We start from the raw sequence: 21,807 nt of genomic DNA, 5'->3' as shown, positions 1-21,807 counted from the left end.
CAATTCAGCAAGCTTCTTCAGGAGACTAAGCTGTGTATCTTCTCCTCTGGAGCCAGGAAGCGATACTCAGAGTGAGGACCAGAGCTCCCCCAAAGTGAACCAAAGCTATTCTCAGTGCCAACAAGGCCCTGAGCTCCTTGGAGAATGAAAACAGCTAAGTTTATCAGGAAAGCCAGCATGACAAGCTCCTCCAACAGAACCAACAGCTCCTTACAGCTTCTACCAGCTTCCAACAGCCTCTCTAGTTCCCCAAAGCCTTTTTTCTTCTTCTCCAGGTCTGCCTTTTATGCTGCTGGCAACAATCCCCAGGTGGGCCTCCCACACCCAGCAACATGCTTACTCAGTTCACCTGGGGATTATAAGTTGACCATCAGCTGTCAATCCACTACACAGTGTAAGTGGGTGCGAATCTACCTTCTTGTAGCAGTTCTCTGACCATGAACAAATTATGTGCCTCAATTTTCTCATGGTAGAATAGCAAACATATGTATCTCATGGATGTTCAAAATAATACATGTACAGAATAGTGACTTATTAAATATTATTGCAACCTCAGGCATTATCCTCTTCGTATATCAGAGGCGTTCTTTTTTCTCTGAAAGGCAAGTTATTGGGAAATAGACTGGAAAGAAGGGAGATTGAGGCCACTTGATCAGGGCTCTGCACTCAGCTGTAACAGGTTGCTCAGAGAAGCTGTGTAAAACAAGGAGAAAAACTCTTTGTTAGTCGAGGAAAAGGGAACTTGCATAGCTCTGGCACCGGCACAGCCTGGCAGAACTCTCTGTGGGCCACATCTGTTTATGCCAGCTGTTGTCAGTCTGTGTAGGCTCACCGAGAATAACAGCAATGATTTTCACTTTATAACAATTTCCATCTCAGTATCTCAGAATGCAGCATACATGTAGATTAGGGCTTCCCAAATTTTTGCCAAGAATGAGCATACTTTACAGAGGATGGACAACACATCATTGTTCTGAGTGAGTATTCCCTGGTGGAAAGAGTGCTAAATTTGTTTCAAAGTAGACCTGCTTTCCTGACTGGCGCCTTCTTCTTAATTTCACCCCTCACTTTCTAGATAACTTTGGGTAACACAGTTCCTGTCCTTCACTCCCAGTTTTCTCAATATAAGTGATAGGGTTTTTCTTTTCTAAATGATCTCTAATGAGTTTTCTGTTTCTGAAATCCACCGAGTGGAAAGGATCTAGACTTGCTTCCCACAGTTCTTGTAGAATAAGTTTTTTCCTTAGTACTTTATTCATGATTAGGCCAGAAGCCAGTAGAAAAACTTATAGTTTTGGTCATTAGTAAAGACCAATGTCCTTTAGATGTTTGTCTGAAAGAATACTAGTGTCTTTCCATGTTTTTGTCCTTTGCCCACCTCCAGGGACTTTTATTTTCTTCTATTACATTAAGATTTACCTTATATCTGATAATCTGTACAACTAATCTGAAGTACAGATTTGCATACTGTACAACAGTATGCAAAATAACAACCATTTTCATGATGCTCTGTATCATTTATAACTTTTTTGTTTTTATTTTTTATTCTCTTTAATGGTTTGATTAATCTTGTGTTCTTACATCTGGTAATCTGACCAACTTCGATGGAGATAAAAATATGTAATATAACAACAACTTCTAATCCCTATCATTTGGGTCTGAAACCTTGTATCATTCTTCCTGTTTTTGCTTTGCTTTGTTTTGTTTTTGTCTATGTTGCTGGCATGTTGCTATTGTTTTTCTAATTCTCTTTAAAATAAAAAAATAAAATAAAACAAAGATGTAGCATTAACCCTCCAGCTTGCATCTAAGACTGCTAAAGGAAACGGTCCTTTGGAAAATATCACTCCTGGTTTTACTGACTCATGAATGAAGACACGGAAAACAGGCGTGTCTCTCAAGGATGTTTGGTTATACCATCCATATCACAGTAACTTGGGGTGCTCGTTGCATTCTTGGTTGCCCATTTTTGCACAGAGTCAATTCAAGTTGCCTTGAATAGCTCAACACTTTGTACTATCAATTAAATTTTTAAAAATAAATAGATGCATATCTTAGTCACTTTTCTTCCAGATAAAATACCTGACAACTAAAAGGAGGAAAGATTTACCTGGGCTCACATTTTTGGTCCATATTTGGCCGATTCAAGAAAGATAAATGTAAGGGAGATAAACCCTTCCCCGGTGACCTCCTCTTCCAGCCATCCTCCACCTTCCAAAAGTCCTGCCTGTGAACACATGTGGCTCTTGGGAGATCTGTAGATATAAACCATAACAATGAGTTATAATATTTTCCTGGAGAAATATGGAGGAGTTGAGAAGCTAAAACACTTTTGTGGTGCTTAAGCTTCACATTTTGGAGTGGACAGCTCGATGTAACTCCCAGGTTCCTTACTGACTGTCAAGGTGATCTTCATGCTTCAGCTTTCTCCTTTGCGAAAGCAGGACAGTAACGATGTGATGAGGTTGCTCAGGTCATTGAGTGAGCTATTTAATGTACACTGTTTTGAACATTGCCTGGCCCTTGCTAAACATTCAGTATACCTTAATCACTTTCAGTATCATAAACTATAAATCAATAAATATCTAAATGAAGCATTAGAGCATTTCCACCCTTCAGAATTCAGGAAAAGGAATTAGAAATTCCTTCAATAGGATTACTATTGTATTAATTGTATACTGGTGCTCAGTGAGAAACATTAAATACTAATCATGGTTCAAGATCAGCACTAAGCATGATCTTTCTTCACCTCTGCTGCAGTGCTGATCAGTGATGCTAAGTCACTCATATTCTCTCATCACCTTCCTGCCACATTTGACAGACATCCATAGCTCATATTGGACAGACTATATGTGATCATTTAATACAAATAGTTGTGAGCCACTGTTAAATACCAGCGTGTGGCACATATCCTCTTAGGTGTTGCTCAAAATGGTTCTGAAATAAACGTGCCTGTCCTGTCTCTCCTGCCCGCCCCCACAATCCCATTTACAGATGCAGAAGGTAATGCTAAGACAAGTTCTTTAAAGTCCTGTAAAATGTTATTCAAAATAAGTGGCATAACGTGCTATTCTAACCAGCTCTTTCTGCCTCCATGCCCACACTTTCTCCACACCACAAGCAATGTTTCTGAAAGTAAAAAGGGCCACATTAGTCTCCAACCTCCGGTATAATTAGCATCATACTTTAATCAGTGAGGTTGACTGTCTTGATTAACCTTTATGATAGATCATGTAAGTTTCATATTTCTAAATGAATATATAGATGTGGCTGTAAATTAGTGGAAAAACATTGAGCTTGCATCAGAAGACTCATGTTTAACTGACTCTGCCACTTAGTATGGGTGGGATTTTGGTGAAGTCACTTGACATTGTGTCTCACCAAGCCACTAACTTGGTCTGTTCCTTCATATGAGAGGAAAGATGGATAGAAAAGAGGAACACAGGGAAAGAAAGACAGTAGGGTAGGGGGCAGAGAAAGAGGATGGGAGGAGGTGACAGGGGAGGGTGGAAAGGGGAGGAAGAGGCAGGAAGGAAAAGAAAGAGGGAAAAAAAAGAAAGAAGGAAAGTCAGAGAGAAAGACCAAATTATGATCTCAAGCTTTGGAAGACATTACCCTGTAAATAAATAATCTAGTGCTTGTACATACTGTATCAAGATTTTTTATAGATGACAAAAGAGTAAAGAAATATGAAAGGACTTTACTCCTATGGAATCAAATCCTACTTAAGCTCTGCTGAATTTTTTCTCTCCTCAAAGTCCTAATCCAAGCCTTTCATCCATTTAGCATGTTTTTGGTACACTACAGCCTTCAGTAACATGTCTCTCCTCTGAATCCATATCATCCAATTATACATGTGTTATATTCGTACTGCATGATATATTTTTAGAGATAATATTAATGTCTAAATTGGTGCAGAAAGTAAATGGCTTACAGGGACCATCTCTGGCTCCATTGAACTCTTTTATATTTGAAGCAACTAATAATTAGTAAAATGAACTTCTTGCCCTTGGTCACACAACTGGTGGATACTGAGTGTGGAATTTGAACACAGGAAGGAGAACCTACAACCTAGAGCAGTGGTGGTGAACCCATGACACACGAGCTGCAGTAGGCCGTTTGTGTTACTGAAATCTCTAATAGGTTCGCCATCACTGCCTTAGACTCTTTAAGTATTGATGCCATTCTGGCTATAATTAGCATTTGGGGTTGGGTTTTCTTTTTCTTTTTTTTTTTTTTTTTTGCTTTGTTCTTTTATTTCTTCCCATATGCCTTGGTTTCCTGACTGAATTATAAATTCCCTCAACTAGATGCATCCCACTCATTTTCCTAATTGCATTAAAGCCTAATTAATTACTAGCATTTGTGGATAATTTAATATAGATTTCACCAAAGGCTGTAGCTTCCGATACTTCTTGAAATCTGAGAAACAAGGACTTTGCACTCCTTCCTCTCTGGCCAGAAACTCATCTTCCCACCGTGTTGAACCAATTTGATTCGATTTTTCACAGGTCAAACAAATCTTTATTCTATTATTCTCACCTAAGCACTGTGCCTGCCTCCCCGCTGAGGTCCCCACGTCCAATATGCTTGGTGTGTTTCCCAGCAGGTGACCTGTTGGCAGAGGGCAGCCTTGTTATTGAACAAAGCACGGGCCTTTCCTCTTACATCCCTATACTGGTGGATTGCTGAGCAAGAACCCCTCTGACTCAAATGAAAACCAACTTGCCTTAGGTGAAATGTGGGGAGTTAACCATTTGTTTGCTGGTTTGCATTTTCCACGAAAAACTCAGACACAGAAATTTACCTCAGCCACGGAAAGTGATGTGCCAAGCATCATATTTGCATATTAAAACTGAAAACTGATTTGCATGTTATTTCAGTGTTGTGTGTCACGTTCAGGCATCTGTCAATCCCATTAGATAGAAACAGCTTGTACAGTAGGAAAGTGTTTCTGCGAATATAAGACTGAAAATCTAGGTGCTTTCAATTTTTTTTCAACTTGTCCACACTTTGGATTCTCTGTCCTCTGCTGGCTTCGTTCTGAAAAAGCTGAAGAAAAGACTGGAACCTCGTGTTTTCAAAGGGATGCTTATTATTTTCTAAGAGCGTCTATTTTTTAAGCTGTAATCTATTTAGATAATTTAAAAATTACAAAGAAACTGATAAATTACTCCTAATCCCACTATCCTGACATAAGCCTCATTACCATTTGGGCATGTTTCCTTCTAGTATCTGGGATTTTTATATACACACATAGGCAGTCTCACATATGTATTTTTATACATTTGTACTTATCAGATGTACTATTTTAATACCATGCAGGTTTTTAACATTATAACATCAGAAATCATGAAACAATCTAAATATTTAACAAAAAGGAATAGGGAAACCCCAGTTTTTAATAGACAGTGAGTTAGAGCCATGGTCAGAGCTGAAGCCGCAGTGAGGAAAGCACTGTATGTCTGTCTGGCAACCCCTTCATTAAAAGTGTCACTCTGGATGAAGAGCTCTTCTGTGGAACGATGGAGAGACAGTGTACATTGTGGAGAGACCCGTACTCCCAGCAATGGAGCAAGTAGCTCTTGCACTGTTTCAGGCAGCCAAACAAAGATGAAATGTCTTCCCAGGGAAGGTCACTGCTAGACATTAGTGGAGCTCAGTGAAGACGAAGATGTGGTTTCCCTTGTGAACACACCCAGGAAAAACAATTCCATTCATCAAACTTTTGTGTCACCAGTCTCATGGAGGTGAAGCTAACCAGTGGACAGAGTGTCCTATAACTCTCCTGCCTGTCTCAATATAAAATGGCTGTGCATAAAATGCATAAAGCCTAATCAGCGAAGGAACATGTGTGTTGAGTTTAGCCACAGTACTATGGAAACACCTTCTCTTAGCTATCTGTAGAGCAAACTGAGAAAGCTACAGAGATAAAATGCGTGCTCCTTTGAGGAGAGTCTGCCTGGAGGAGGTTATAGAGGGACGGGGCAGTGAAGGGGGCAGTGGATGGGGTTGGTGAGAGGGCTTTGTCCTGGCTTTCCTTTACCATGAGGATCTGGGACTCCTCCTCGTCCTTCCTTTCGTACTTCTTTTCTGCCTGGCTGGGGAGCGTCAGTCCCAGCGTATTGTCTACCTGGGGCTCGTCCAAATTTGGCTAAGAAAGGTGGCTTAGAGCCATCAACTCATGGCGTGCAAGAGGGAAGATGAGAAAGTAAAGTTTATTAGAAAATCAAGCTTTTGAAAGTTGAAGGCTGATTTGAATGAGCTTCAAAGCTCAAGTCAGAGTTTTAATGTCAGCATTCTGGAGTCTTCCCTTTTCTGGCCTTTCCATTTGTTCTTCAAGAAAATGGAGCCACAAACATGGTCTTCTTCCGTGAAGCTGTGAGGAGTGTGTGTGTGTTGGGGGGGGGTTTGTGTGTGTGTGAGTGTGTGTGTGTATTTCTGGTTCTCTCCCTTCCCACTCCCTGACTTCACTATAACCCACTGCTTTTAACTGACATGGACAGGTGTCCAGCAAACCCCCTGCCCTTCACCAGAAGGGGTGATCCATCTATGTGAGCAGTGTGCCTTGAGAGTGTGGTATTCAGTGAGAGTCAGGAAGTAGAAGCAGCCACAGGAAATTGCCAACTGCAAACTTGACATAGCTTAAATAGTGGGGGGAGAAAAAGAACGAAAATATCAGAAATATATTTTTCTGGCAGCCTTTCAGCTCTAAAATGGGGCTAATTCTACCTTTTGAAAAGAAGATAATTTCAATGTTTCTTTTTTGAAGAACACGTAATTGAAGTCATTTTTTCCTCTGAGGGAAGGAATCTCTTGTACATCATTACAAATGGACAAGAAAAATGAGCATCTCTGCTTCCCAGAGTGATAGAGTATTCATTATCATGTAATCTTTCTGAATATTTTGGCTGCTTTTTCCCAGTGCTCTATCTCTCTGGGCTGTGCGTTTCTGGTAAGGTGCAGATTTGCACCAAGTTTGAGTTATCTAGCACTGAGTAACTAGGAAATCAACCACAGAGAAGGACTCAGGGAGAAAAATGTCCTGTAGCAAGGTCACTATCAGAGTAATTCCAGAGGCTGATATGGTTACAGATACCAAAGACCCATTTTGTAGCATAGCGAATGTATTTGAAGAGTTACAATGTGGAGATAAAGATTCAAGGTGCTGGCTTGCTCTGCTGGGAGTGCTCTGAACCTTAGTGCAGCCTGTTTACCATTCTGCCTTTTGTCTTTGGAAAAAATGATGGAATTTTTCCTTTTCTACCCTAGGAAGAGGCAAGGTATGATCAGGTGGTTAACATCTATTCCTGATTTCATAACCCAAGTGTCTGTAGTGAAAGTTCAGCAAGCTGCAAGAGCCCTGTGAGCTGCCTACGGCTTACTCAGATTCAGAACGCTGAATGGAGCGCTGGATGTTTCAAAGGATGCTGACAAGTGGTTTGCATTCTCTTGAAAATGGAAATCTCTGTAATAATGAGGTTTCCACTTACTCAGCACATGTCTGTTTTTGTAGATGACAAAGTACCTGTAAATATAATCTGTGATTTCACTGTGAAGATAGGCAATGACATGTACCTTCCATAGTATGGGCACAAACATCTGATAGACTAGAATCAAAGGAATCATTGATAGTACCATTTCATAATGAAGAAACTGAGACACAGCAGATGGAAATGATTTGATCAAAGTCCCTGAGAAAGTTAAAGGCAGAAGTAAAATTAGGGAGAGAGAGATGCTAAATAGGTCTCCTCAAACTATGTAATAGTACAGAAATCCCATATTCTCCATAAAAATGTTATAAAGCACTTCCAATGAAATCAAGTGTTATAGATAGGATAGATCTTGCTGTTTGTGTTAATACTGATCTGGTGGCATTTCTTTGTTCACTGAAGATTCTATGCATGTTTATTTTGATTGCAGAAACAATCCCTCCACATTAAGCAACCCGATCCATAACATCCAACAAGGACTAGACCTCCACGTGCCTGCAAAGTTGGCATCCTATTAAGTCTTCTCTGACTGTCTTCCGAGCCCTTAGGTAGAAAGAACCATAACAACTGTAGAAAAAGAATAATGCTAAAAGTATCAGTAGAAAGCATGAAAATTGCTCACTTTCCAAGGACTTGCAACCCTTAGCTTTTGATATTCTCCATCCTTCACTCCGTGATGGTTTGAGGGCGTTCAGCCTGGTGAGTGGATGGCTTTCTTCCTCCACATGGTAAACCCAGGCCACAAGCTGTTGCCTTCTTGTTCTTTGCAGGGCCCCATCCAACTGCAAAAGACAGTGAGAAATGTAGCTGAGCTGTGTGCTCATACAGGGGAGTGGGAAGCAAATTTGGTCAGTAGTTAGCGTGACCTCCTACCATACTAAATCTCACAAACCTTTTGAAACCTATTAACCAATAAATTACCAGAAATACCATGATGTTTAGTTGCATTTTAAATTGGCTTTGGTGTAGGAAGATGTTTGCCAATTGGCTTATTTCAGAAGCATAACTTTAATGAAGGTAACTGCCATTTTATTTATTTATTTATTTATTCCTTTATTCATTTATTCCTTTATTAATTAATTTATTTATTTTTGTCTTTTTGAGGCAGGGTCTCGCTATGCAGTTCGGGTTGGCCTTGAGCTCATTTTGTAGCTCAGGCTGGTCTCAAACTCGCAACGATCCTCCTGCCTCAGCCTCCCAAGTACTGAGATTACAGGTGTGCACCACCGTGCCTGGCCAGTAACTGCCATTTTAAAGTCTCTTACAATTTTTGTTATTTAAAACAACCTGTCTAGCCTCATCCTGGCTGCTTTTTCTCCTCTATTTTCTCACAATTTTGCTCTTTCATGGGCACTGCTTTTGGAATGTCTGTTTCCTTCCTTCTCTCTCCTTTTCCTACTTCCCTCTGTTTCTCTCTTTCTCCCTCCCTCCCTTCCTCTCTCCCTCTGTCTGTCTCTCCCTCTCTCTCTCTCTCTCTCCCTCCCTCATAAAATCCGGCTAATGCTTCAAGATCACACTAAGAGGTCATCCCTTTCCGACACCCCTCGATCTCCCAACACTGGACCCAGACCTCTTAGTGCTTACATTTTTTAATTGTCTATTTTCTTGTCTTTTTCTTCCTAAATAGTTAATTATCAGAGGCAAGAACTTCAACTAATTTGCTTTTATGTGTACATTTTTTTTAGTACTTGGCAATCTCTAAGTAAAAGTATGTCAAGAGAACGTTGAGGGAATCCTCTGACATCTACTGTTGATAATTGACCTCTGCCTTTTCTAGGAGGCTTAGACATTTCAAAGACATTTATGCTAGTGATTAATAGTGATATTTATGAGTGTTTATTTTTTTCTTAGAGCCTAAAAACTTTGTTTATATTTGTTACAAAATGTCATTATTTTGGTAGTGAGCAGTAAACCTCCACTCGGAAATTTTAACAGTCTTGCCTGACGCAGTGGAGTCAGTAGATTGAAACCCGTATTTGTACAGAAGGATAGAGTCAATCTGGCCGAAGACGATGCAGTCATCATGCTGGGGTCCTGCATGGAGTCGCAGCATCACAAACATTCCCCCCTCTGGGCACACCCTGGCTTCTGTCAGGGCTCTGCTGGTTCTCGGCAGCCGCCCTGCACCGGGGCTCCTCGCTTATATCCTTAAGCTCCAATTCCTCATCCGTAAAACAGGATCGCACGTCATAGAGAGCATTTGAGTTATAGGCATGTGGAGGTGTGCACTTTGGAAAGGGCCTTGCGGAGGGAGGAATCACGTGCCACAGTGAGATTATAACTGCTGTCATCTGTATTTCTGCTTCTGAAGGAATAAAAATGAAAACACAAATCATCTTCTAGTGCCCAGTCCAAGACTTCAATGGTACTGTGTAAGAACTTGCTTAGTAAAAAATAAATTGGACAGAGCTGTTAGTTATTCTTAATCTGTGATGAGTCCTTAACATCAGAGAGAAGGGGTTGTCTATTTAGTAGCCTGAGGAAAGTAATAACAGACTCCTTACAGAACTGAACACTGGAAGGAAGGAAGTCCAAGGATATCTTCCCCGATGGCAGAAACAACCTAACTGGAGAATCGTCCAGTGTATTTTTCCCTATATTCATTTGACAGGTATTAAGTATTAGACACTGACTGGGGGTGGGGGGAGTCTTACAAACAAATGAGGTTGAGAAACACTGCGAAAAGAACTTTTGAAGCCTTTCCTCATCAAAATACCAGAAATCAATGCTCAGCATCACAGGTGGTCTCCAGTTTACCATTGTTCCACTTATGATTTTTAGACTTCATTTCATGGGAAAATGACACATACTCAGTAGAAACCACACTTGTAATCTTGATCTTTTCCTGGGATGGTAGCCTGAGGTGTTGTCTTCTCTCAATATGCTGGGCCCTAGCACCCAGCTCAGCCACAAGATGGCAAAGGTGGACACCCAACACCGTAGGATCCAGGACGGCTGAGCTGTCATGTTCAGGGGGGTAGGCGCCCTAAAGGCAGGTATGATGATAATGGGTTTTTCAGGGCATCTCCCCACCCTGATTTAAGGAGCATCTGTATACAAAAGAGTAGAAAGTAGAAAGAAGATCCTTTCCCAATTTGTTATTTCAGAAACAATATGGCATACAAATAAGATTATTTGAACAGTAAAAGGAATAATTTTTTTAGTCTGTGAAATACTGACAGTTAAGCACTTTGTATTTAGACTTCTGTTTGAAATGTAAGTGCAAAGGGTAGAATCTGAATTTCTAGCTTAGATTCAGCGTCTTGACACCTTTGTTTATGTTGGAAGTGAATCAGAGACGCATTTAGCCTTAGATGATCACAAATTGTGTCCATTTTCTGTGCTTTTACCCTAAGACTAGAAGTGGCAACTGTCAAGTATTCTTTAATAGTTGTTGACTCCATTAAAACTGCTAGTGCAATTGTTATTACAAATAATAGTTCATGCTTTTCTAGTGTTGCTCTACGGGACGCAGTGTTTGTAAAACGTGCAGAATTTGTATTCACATGACACTATATTTTGGGCTCAAGCTCTCCTCTTATTGCCAACCTGGAAAAAAGGTGTAGTTCACTTCCCCATCCTCATTATCATTTTCCTAGCTGCAGTGGGATGCTGCCCTCCTTCAGAGGCCCGGTAGGAGATTCAAAGTGAGGCCCTTCATTACAGCGGTCTGAAAGGATTTAGCGCTATATAGCATGAGATACAGGTTTTTCATCTTAACTGTCACGGACCTTGAGGTACATTGCTAAGCCCAGTGTACAGAAAGGACTAAAAAACTACAAAAGTTTACAAACTCACCTAAGGACACCAAGTTAGTGTCATAGTTAAGTATCTGTGTCCAGCTCTAATACATCCCTGGCCTATCTCTGGCCACAAATCCCCAGCTCATTCTAGGCTTACAGCTCTTCCATTCTCCCTGCACTCCAGAAAGAGCTCCCCAAATCTAATTAGATCCTTCCCATGCCAAAAATCCCTTATTATGGCTTCCACTCCTGGATGTTCCTGAGAACATGCAGATATGTTCCCTATGATCTGTGAAGTTCTTGAAATTTTAAATAAATTCTGTATGCATTTTTATGGAAGCCATTTTCTACCAAAAGGGAATTTAGCTCATCCAATTTTGAGAGTTCGCCGTGATCTCACTCATGGCCACGTCACTCACGCCAAAGCCCTAAACACCTCAGCGTGAGCAGGCAGTGATTACCTCACCCATCTCCCTCTTTCCCTCCAGGCTTAAACCCTGAACTGTAGTAGCTTTTCTCCCTCTCACTAAACTGCTTCTCAACTCTGACCTTTTGCCGTTCTTGGAATCTCCCCTTGACTTGGGTTGGAAGCCCGTTCCAAGATCTTTGTCATATCCACCACGGTCATCATCATGGAAAAAAAATATCCTGTTTCCTGAATTGCAAAAGTAAAATTTCCTACTGTAAAATAAAGAAATAAGCTTAGAAATTGAAAGTCCCCTAGAATTCTACCCCCAGGGAAAAATTCCCCTTAACACTTTAGTATATTTCCTCTCAGACTTTTTTCCTGTCTCTATGCCAATTTATGAAAATGGAGTTGCCATTTAGATATTCTGTTCTGCAACTGCATTTTTTTTTTTTTTTGTACTGGGAATTGAACTCAGGACCTTGGGCTTGCCAGGCAGGCACTTGTGCCACTGAGCTATATCCCTGGCCATGCAACTGAATTTTTTGAACGTGTCTTTGTTCCATTGTATGCTTATACACAGATATGCAGTATATATATATATATATATATATATATATATATATATATAAAATCTTTATTTAGATGGTCTATTTGATCATTAGTTTCTTTATTATTTTGATCACCTTCTCAAATGCAGATCCTATGATTGTTCTTGATCATATGATTTCATGTACTTATCTGAGTATTTATGAATATGTTTTTCTAGAAGTACATAGCATATGAACAATTTAAAGTTCATTAACATTGGCAAATCACTCATCCAATGTCCATTTCTGTGTACATGCCCAAGGCACTATGCTACTTATAATTAGTCACTAGTAGTGTTTCTCCGTCACACTTCACTCCATTCTTCTCGAAGGCAAACGTGCTGCCCAGTACATCTTTCATCCCTTCCTGATACTTGTAGAGAAGTACACAAAAAAGGCCCTCTAAAGAATGAGTAGATCTGGCACATGCCTGTAATCCCAGCACTCAGGAGGCTGAGGCAGGAGGATTGCTATGAGTTTGAAGCCAGCCTGGGCTACAAAGTGAGTTCAAGGCTAGTATGAATTGCACCTTGAAACCCTGCCTCAAAAAGACCAAGATAATAGAAACATTTTTAAAAAAAGATTGAGTAGTAGATGAATAAACAAGCCAAGGAATGAATGACTCAGGTAGTTCTTTCAATCCATACACCAACACTATAGAGTTAGTAATGTTTACACTTAGACCGTGTCCTAAGTTTAATATTTAATATTTACTGGATAAGTGAGTGAATCCAGCATGGGCATGTCTCCTGCCTTCACTATAACTAGCCTTGACTTCAACTTTTTGGGTCTCAGTTTCCCTATTTCACACTGAGATGGCTGTAATGATTCTTTAGATTCTGCAATTGAATTTGTGTCTGTAACACTTGAGCACAGTTTATTTACTTCTTTCTGATCTCTACTCCAAATATTCCAACAGTGAAATAAAATTCCAGGGTAAGGTTAGTGACCAACATAAAATATTATTGGCCCTTTCAGCTTTCCACATGTTTATACTCCAACTTTCTATACATTTTAGAAAATGGAAAATTGTTAGCGAAAAGGCCACCAAGGTAGCCGTGAACATTCTGACATATATTGAGAGGGCGTTTAGATCTCACCCAAACGACTAATACCCACCTTGGTGTTTTGAAATCAATGTTGATGGAAGGAATGGAAATACTTGTGCAGGGACTGGTTCTCCACAGGGTTTTCACACCTGAGAACTCTTCCCATTCAATGAAGATACGAGGGAAATGAATGTACAGCTTTCACTTTCATGGAATAGCTTCATAAACTATTCTGAAAAGAGAAAGTATCAGCCAACTGTTTTAAAAATGCATAAACACTCAGCAAAAATATTCCCAGTCTGTGTGTCTGCCTGCTACCTCATTTTAAAATTTTTAATGACAAGTGTTCCTGTTGGCTTAACATTTTGATTAGGGATGTCAGAATGATATTTGAAATGGTCAAAGTTATCATACAGGAAAAGGAAATATCATAAATTTGCTTTTATTTAGAGAGCATGAGCTCTTGAACATCGACCATCTGACCTTCCATTGTTTCTTCTCTGCATGCTTTGGAGTGCTGCTTATCTCAAGCGTGCTCCTGTCTGACACTTGATTCCCTTACGCTGTTTTACTTCTGACTTACCCACCTCTCCGAACACCAGCCTGGTATCATTGCTGGTGGTTTTCCTGTCCTCATTTTATATCTGGCTATTTTCAGTGCTAGGAAAAAACTGACTTCTTTAATTGGAACAAAAAGTCTTTTACTCTTGGGAACTCCTTCTCCGATGTTATTAGACGCATCTCCTTTCTCTTCTCATAGTTTACGTATGGCCAGGAACACATAACTGCCAGGAGCCCCTCATGGTGCCTGTTGGTTTTTTTTTTTTGTTTTTTTTTTTAATCTGAGTGCAAACAACCTTTACCTGCATATTTCCTCTCTACTCTGATGCCTCTCCGCAGGGAGCTCTCCTCCCAGGCTCCGTGAGAAGTCCTCCCTAATGCCTTGATTATGCAATTTCTGTAGCTGCTTTGTTTTTATTAGCATGCCTGTACCTTCATCTTGACCATGAAATCTTTCAGAGGAAAAGACTTGATTTATTTATCTTTCAAGTAAGTCCACAAATGACACATAATAACAGCTTGACAACTGTTGAATGAAATAGATTCCCACCGTTGTAGACGTGGATTTCTAAAGCCCAATTGATAATACATTTAGGTAAAGAAAATGAAGAAGAGATGGGTCAAGGTTAGACACTGAGTAGGAGTCCAGTGCTAGTCCAATGCCCAGCTCTCTAAATAAACAAGTCTAGTGCTTTTTCTCTTCCCAGTGCAAACATGACTGCTTCATGATGATGGCCTTGGTCAATGTCTAGACTCCACTGAAAGGATAATGTGCTATTTTTCAGGGTGGACATGCAGGGCCTAAGGGGCCTCCATCTACTCCCTCTTCTTTCCGCCCGGAAGATGAGCTGGAGCACCTGACCAAAAAGATGCTGTATGACATGGAAAATCCGCCTGCTGATGAATACTTTGGTGAGTGGGGTCTACAGGTGACTGTTAAAGTATATGTCCCATTTAATTTGCATTACTGAATAATGGGAAGTATGACCAGCTCCACTGGTGAAATATTTCAGTCCTGATGTGTGAGGGATGGCACTCATACACATACGCCAAAGCACTTCTGAGAATTTCAGTGGAAGACTGTCAGAAATGGAAATAGCTATATAACTTGTACCATAATCTCAGAGTTCCTTAGAGCTTTTTGAAATGCAAATTTGATTTTAAAATCGTTTTTCACAACTTAGATTTCCATTAGGAAAAATAGCATTTCTGTGTATATGCAGCTTTCCCACCGATCTAAAGATTGGGATATAAAATTTGGAGTTGAGAATTGCCTGAACTCTGCACTCTCAATTCTTTCCCCATCTGAGTTCAGGGAAAGATTTTTTTGTTGCTTTTAGCTTCCCCTTTTCAAAATGGCAAGTAACTCTGAATAGGTTATCCTGCCACCCTGTGAATACAAGTTTATGAGGTATATGCTAATCATGGAGGTAAAGGGAGCATATAATTTGTCATGGAATTTATAATGATTCAAAGACAATAAAACACAGACAAATAATTGTTACTTTAGGTGGAAAGTGGTCAGCCATGTAAGAAGGTCAAGATCAGATGTCACAGATTTTAAAAGTTCTATGAGGAGCATCAGGAATGCTTTATAAAAGGAGTTGGTGGGACTTGAACCTGGTACCTTTAAACCAGTGACTCTTAGATTTTCTGTGGTGAAGGCTGTTTCACAGGAAAATAAGGCCTGTGTATTAGGATATATTAAAATTGAAGAGCTAACTTCTAAAGATGTGTGCTTTAATTATCATAGTGACAAAATATATGTATCCAGAGCTGCAAGAAAATAGACTATGGATGGTAACAGTGTTAATGAGTGGCTACCTTAACATGATATAAAAAAATAGATAAAAAATAACTTTGGATACAGAAAGTGAACCACCTCTTGTACAAACCAACTTAGAAAACTTGGGCAAATTACTCTTTCTCCCTTCGGTTTTTGTTTAGTTTTATCTATAATATAGAAATGAAAGTATGTTATACTGTTAGTGTGAGTAATGAATGAAATATTTATAGAAAGCACTTAGCCAAGTTCTTGGCACATAGAATATGCTCAGTAATCAAAGCTCTCCATTGCTCAGGAGATTTGCAGTTTACTTAAGAAAGTAAGATGTGCCCATTAAAAACCCATGAACAAATACTTGATTTAAATTTAAATTTCTACCAACAAGAGAACATGTGTCACCAATTGGTAAATAATCACTGCCAAATGGTGGTTTCTAGCCGTGAGAGAACTTGAAAAACTGACTTTTATTGAGTGTTTATGATATATGGCAGCACTATTTTATGTACTTCACAGGAATTAACTTATTTCATCCTTACGGCAAAACATATCCCTATGAAGCTGATCCTATTATGATTTCCACATTAGGAATTAAGCCACAGCAATAATGTTAAGTATTTTGCCCAATAATAACTAATAAGTTGCAGGACTGGATTAGGATCCAGGCTCCAGGCCTGTATCTTTAAATACCCCACTGTAGGAGGAGATACGGAGAGGTAGTCAGCCTCTATGTTGGTAGGTAAGTAGGCAAATGATGATAGATAGATAGATAGATAGATAGATAGATGATAGATTGATAGATGATAGATTGATAGATGATAGATACATGATTGATAGATAGATAGATAGATAGATGATAGATAGATAGATAGATAGATAGATAGATAGATAGATAGATAGATAAAATAGTGGAAATAGATGTTGGGAGGCAGAACCACCTCAGCTTAAAACAGCTAGGTAGAGATGTTATACCTTTATAGATACTAAGATATTCCTTCTCCCCAAAAACATATTGAAATCTGCCATAAAATTAACTTAAAATTCCTTCCTTGGATAGTCAAGTTAAAGAAAGTAACATTCCTGACTCTCCTGTACTGGCTGTCCTAATGACAACAGTGGATATTTGAAATTTTCCTTTAATATGTGTCTGTTTCCTTATTTTTTTTACCAGACAAACGTGCTTACTGTTGCTGGTAAAATAAGGATCACTATAGTGATGGCAATGAAAGGTGACATTTACCTAAAGCCTCATAGGTTTAAAAAGCCCAGTCACCGCTGCAGTGTGAATGATAGAAATAACAATTGTGTCTTCACTTTTCAGGTGGGGAAGTAAAGGTTCAGAGAGGTTCAAAGAGTTGTTCAAGATCACATGGCTAGTAATTTCAGGATTTAGACATGCTCTTCCAGTTGCATGTCCATTCTAATTCAGTATCACTTCAGAAGGGCTGGTGCTCTTCCTATAGACTGGGAAGAGTTGACTCATAGGATTTTGTGCATCCTTTTCTTTTTGGATTTATGAGAGATGGAAGGACCACTTCTGCTCAAAGCTATATGCTTTGTTTTCAAGAATTTGGTGTCACTGATAATATATTTCAGTTATCTTTAACATCCAGGGTAAACTGATGAGATGCTGACATAGACTTTTTGCCATAACTGTGGCAAAAAGTTAGCTACAGCCCTACTGTTGGCTTTGGAGAAAGGCAAATCCCTGAGATTCACAGCCCACCCTTTTGTTTTCTCAAGTCAGTTCTTAATAAAACAATCAAGAACCCCAAACTGTATCTCAGCTAGATAATTTTCAAATTCACTTCTTTAGAAATGGTGGTAGATTTAGTGTATCTGTGAATCCCTCTACATCCCCATTATACCTTTTGACCTTTGCATTACTGCATTAGATAAATACCACAAAGGATGAACCATGCCATAACATTTGAGGGACTTCATAGCTTTGAAGAGAAGATAAAGTCTTTATGCTGCAAACAGTTGCCATGTACTTGGATTTACGTTTTGGCTATAGCAGTTTTCCTGAGGATGCCCATATTTCCATCGGCAATGGTTGAGTAGGTCTCCAATCATTGCCTTGTATAAGTAAGAGAGGAAATACCAAAGGAAGATGAAGGTGGAAGAAAATTCTTACCTACTTTAATTAAATAGACAGTGAGTCCTTATCCGTATTCATGCAAAGCATGGCTGCATGCCTTGGTTCAAGTGCTTGCATTTGGAGCAATCTACTTCCCTGGAAAATTAGAAAGTATGTCTTTACTTGGACTCTCCATTCCAGTGATAAATGCTTAGCATGAACAAGGAACGATCTGCTATAAATTACTATAATTTAGGATAAATTCACAATTTAAAAGAGAAGAAGAGTTTTTCAATGAACTATTCAAATGAATGGGAGGAAAGGTATCATTGCTAGAAAATTGAAAAGCCTGTGCTTTACTGCTGTTTTCTAGCTCTGAAGCTTATCTTTTTCAGATAGTTTTTAGGGGAAAAATAAAAAGGAAGGTTGCGTTTGTCTCTGAATAACCTTGAGATATCACTTTGAAGTTATCCAAGAGTTTTCTCTGATAATTAATACATACAGAGCTTATAAATTGTGTACTTTTATTCATTCTGAAAGAGGAACCATGTTTGTGTGAAACCTTCCAAAGGAATATCTGTGGCCATGGCATGATTCTAAATTATAGTAGATCCTAAGGCTGAAAACAACACTACTGAAATACAGAATCTCTGGAAAAGAATGTTGTAATATATCTGAGGATGGACTTAAATTATCTGATAACATATTTTCAAGCACGAAGCTGTAATTATCATGGCACTGTTTATGGTGTTGTCTTGTTCCTTCTCTTTAAAAAGAAAACTGAAGTGTGCGATTCTTAAAATTGTTTTGTGAGCTATTCGAAGTCACTATGCCTCCAGAGCAGCATGAGGTACATTTTCTGCATGAAACTTGGCATTTATCTAAGAGAATTTTTTGTTTATCCCTGAGCATTGTTAGTGGGAGACATTGAGATTTTTTTTTTTGCATGAAGCCAAGAGTTTGTTCTAGTGGAATGAGGCTTTACTCTTCCAAAGGACAGCTGGACAGACTGGAGGACATGAGTCATCAGAGAAGCTAACACATGAAAAAGCCTTCAGAGAAGAAAGCTGTGAACGGAAATGTACTCTCATTACTTTAATGATAACATCAGCTTACCCTACTTGATGTTAAGTGTCTTCTCGATCGAAGTGAAAATGGATGTCCAATGAATGTTTATAAATAGAACCAGAGTTCCCAGAACAATCAGGGCCTATTTCCTTCTTACCAAGTTGGAGCAATTCATAAGTGAACACATACCAAGCACCTTGACTAAGATGCTTACAAAACTAGGAACCATCTTTGAGACACAGTTGAAGGTATGGGGAAGAGGAACAGTGGTGTCCTGCCTGACTACTGTGGAAAAACTGGCACATATAAGAGGAATTTTGCTTAATATCTCTAATTCCAAAGTAAGCAACAAAGGCAGTGATGGAGCACTAGTAAGTTCCCATTCAGTATAGTGAAATAACTCTTGCAACACACAAAAGAAAGTCCTTGAAAAAGTCTAGGCCAAATCCCAATAACCATTTGTCGGGAAAGATGGTGACAGTACTGAAGCAATGGGTGGATGCTCAAGATTCGATCGCACACTACCGTGCAGCTGATATTCTGTGTGATTTAGGCATCTAAAGTTGCTCAACAGTAAGACTTTTATGTCTGATTTCTAGCTCTACCCCATGGTCACAACTTTTATATCTGTTTAAAGTACTTTTGTACTTATTGTATCGTTTAAATGAGATAGCAGCCCTACAAAGCAGTATAGCTATTTCCATTGGGCATATGAAGAAACACCAATTCAAGAGACTCCCCAACCACCTGCACCTTCCTCTTCCCTTGCAAGTCATTACAGCCAGTAGGAGCGGAATTGCACTGGGATCCAGGCCTTCTTACTCTAAATTCTGTTTTCATCCAGTCATACTCTTTTAGCAGCTTGTTAGGGAGTCGGTGATGGGCCATAAAATAGATAAGTTTGTATTCTGTGTTTTAGTTTTTTAGTCTGTACAAGGACCAGTGCTTAGGAGGTCTAACCTGAGAAATGTGTGCTTCGTTCTTTTTATTGTTGTGTAACAAGAGAAGGATTTCCGGCATGCGTGCACCTGTCAATCACAAGCTGGGAAATGACTCCAGGTGGGCAGCTGCCCTCAGAGCCAATGGAATCTGAGGCTTTCAGGGTCTTGTGCTCTCAGATAAATGACGTAATGAATTAAAAACTCCAAAACCTCAGTGGAAGAAAAGTTAGAAAAAGAATGGTTAGGAGAAAAGGTCATATTGGTTTGGGAAAAAAAATTGAAAGGTGTTATTTCTCCATGGCCTTTTAGGGTATTTGTGGGTCCCACGAATAGAATTTGCCCTAGTTAATAAAACATAGAAAATATATTTCCTTTTGTGCTGGTAACTTCTGATAAAAATGTTTACTCAGAGTAGCATATGTTTACAACACTAAAATAATAATTTTAAGTATTTTATATGTTCTATTTTATACATGTTAATTTAGCTAGTGTGTTTTTAAGCACTGATTTGGAAATCCACACTTATAGTAAAAACTAAAATAGTCTAAGAAACTAGACAACTTTTCATTTTCCTGAAATTAAACCCCAAATGACTCATGCAAGGTCATATACCTAAGAGTGTTTTGAAACCTACAGCTAAAATTTCCTTTCTGAATAAGAAATAGAAATTAGCCTCTGATAATGCAAAGAGGAATGACAGGGTTTTACAAAGGCGAGGAAGTAGGTTTTGTCTGTTAGGTTTTTCTGAACTCAGACTTTGATATACCTCATGTTTTTTTTGGTGTACCTTGTTAAACTTGGGTAAGAACACATGATTCTTAAAAATTATAGATATAAAATCAATACCAGTCTAGAACCTACATATGCATATTTTTCTGAGCTCCTTAATTTGCAAATACAAAAGAGCCAGAGGTTCTGTTACCCTTTCACTTATTATCTTCATCAACTTTACATACTTGTTCTGTTTACCATCAGTCTTGCTTGGGAAAATGTACATCTGAGGAAGGGTAACCATCTCTGTGTAGCATACTGTGCTGTCCCGTCTGTGTCCTGAGAACAATGCCTGGAGCACACAGTAGTTTTGATATGTTTAATGGATTGATGAACTAATAAGTGGAAGTGGAGACGAGATGTTCCTATTCTCTGTGGCGGGACATGGTGTGTAATACGCTGCAGAGAGGAGGAAGTACCTCATTCATTTAACAGATATTTATTTATCACCTTAGAGAATCATAAGATAGTAAAGCTGGGAAGGCATCTTAGAAACTATCTCGGAACATCTCTCATTTTTGCAGAAGATGACAAAAAGTTTTCTAGGTCCACAAAGTATTTAATGGCAAAACCATTAAATATTAATGAGATTTTTCTCTTTTCTCGTTCTTTTATTTGATCACTTGGGGCTGCTGCATTCATTCAGTTTACAGTAAAATTGAGCTGACACCTGTAGACTTGATCTCTTTCGTATCTTCTTTGAAATTTAAGGGTTGAATTTTTCAACAGAAAATTTATATGACTGAGATTTTTTTTTTTGAAGCAAGGTCTCAGTCTGCAGTTTAGGCTGGCCTTGAACTCACTATGTAGGCCTGGCTGACCTCTAACTTGGGGCAGCTGTCCTGCATCAGCCTTCTGAGTTCTGAGATTGCAGGTGTGGACCACAACCATACTCAGCGAGACTTTATTGTTTAATTGCTAGGTCCTATATCTCCCTACTAAGGGTTTCCTCTATAATCCTTGTTTCCAGGATAGTTTCTCACTTCTGCAGTTTCTGCTGTTCCAAAAAAGTTGTTCAGATGGACAGCACATCACTTTGAAGAAACATCCTTTCCCCTTGTTTACATAGGTTGTCCATAGCAACAAGTCCCAAAAGATCATCTAGTTAAACTAGGCCCCTTCAGGGCCATGAATTAGCACTCACAGCTGGCATTCGTTACAGTCATGATACAAACAGTGGACGCCCACTCATTCAGTTACATTTGACTCACCATCTCTTTATCACAAGAATGAAAAGCAGAAAAGTGACTACCACTTGGATGATTGAACATCCTTTGACTGTTAACTGTAGAAGCATTGAAATTCTGGGGGAGAAAAAACTG

General features: G+C 39.2%; 1 protein-coding gene across 2 annotated transcripts in view; it reads left to right on the top strand.

Annotated features, from left to right (window-relative positions):
- Lpp (LIM domain containing preferred translocation partner in lipoma) overlaps nucleotides 1-21,807 on the top strand; it is a 619,705-nt gene that overhangs the window by 453,943 nt on the left and 143,955 nt on the right. For both annotated transcript variants that reach the window (XM_005383241.2, XM_005383243.2), the window contains one exon: nucleotides 14,628-14,754. In XM_005383241.2, the coding sequence (XP_005383298.1) occupies nucleotides 14,628-14,754 (127 nt within the window). The remainder of the gene's footprint in view (nucleotides 1-14,627; nucleotides 14,755-21,807) is intronic.

The sequence above is a fragment of the Chinchilla lanigera genome, unplaced genomic scaffold (genome assembly GCF_000276665.1).
Source record: "Chinchilla lanigera isolate Chin_1 unplaced genomic scaffold, ChiLan1.0 scaffold00019, whole genome shotgun sequence".
Classification (NCBI taxonomy): Eukaryota; Metazoa; Chordata; class Mammalia; order Rodentia; family Chinchillidae; genus Chinchilla; species Chinchilla lanigera.
Note: the sequence above shows the minus strand (reverse complement) of the source record. Positions and strands in the feature narration are given on the sequence as shown.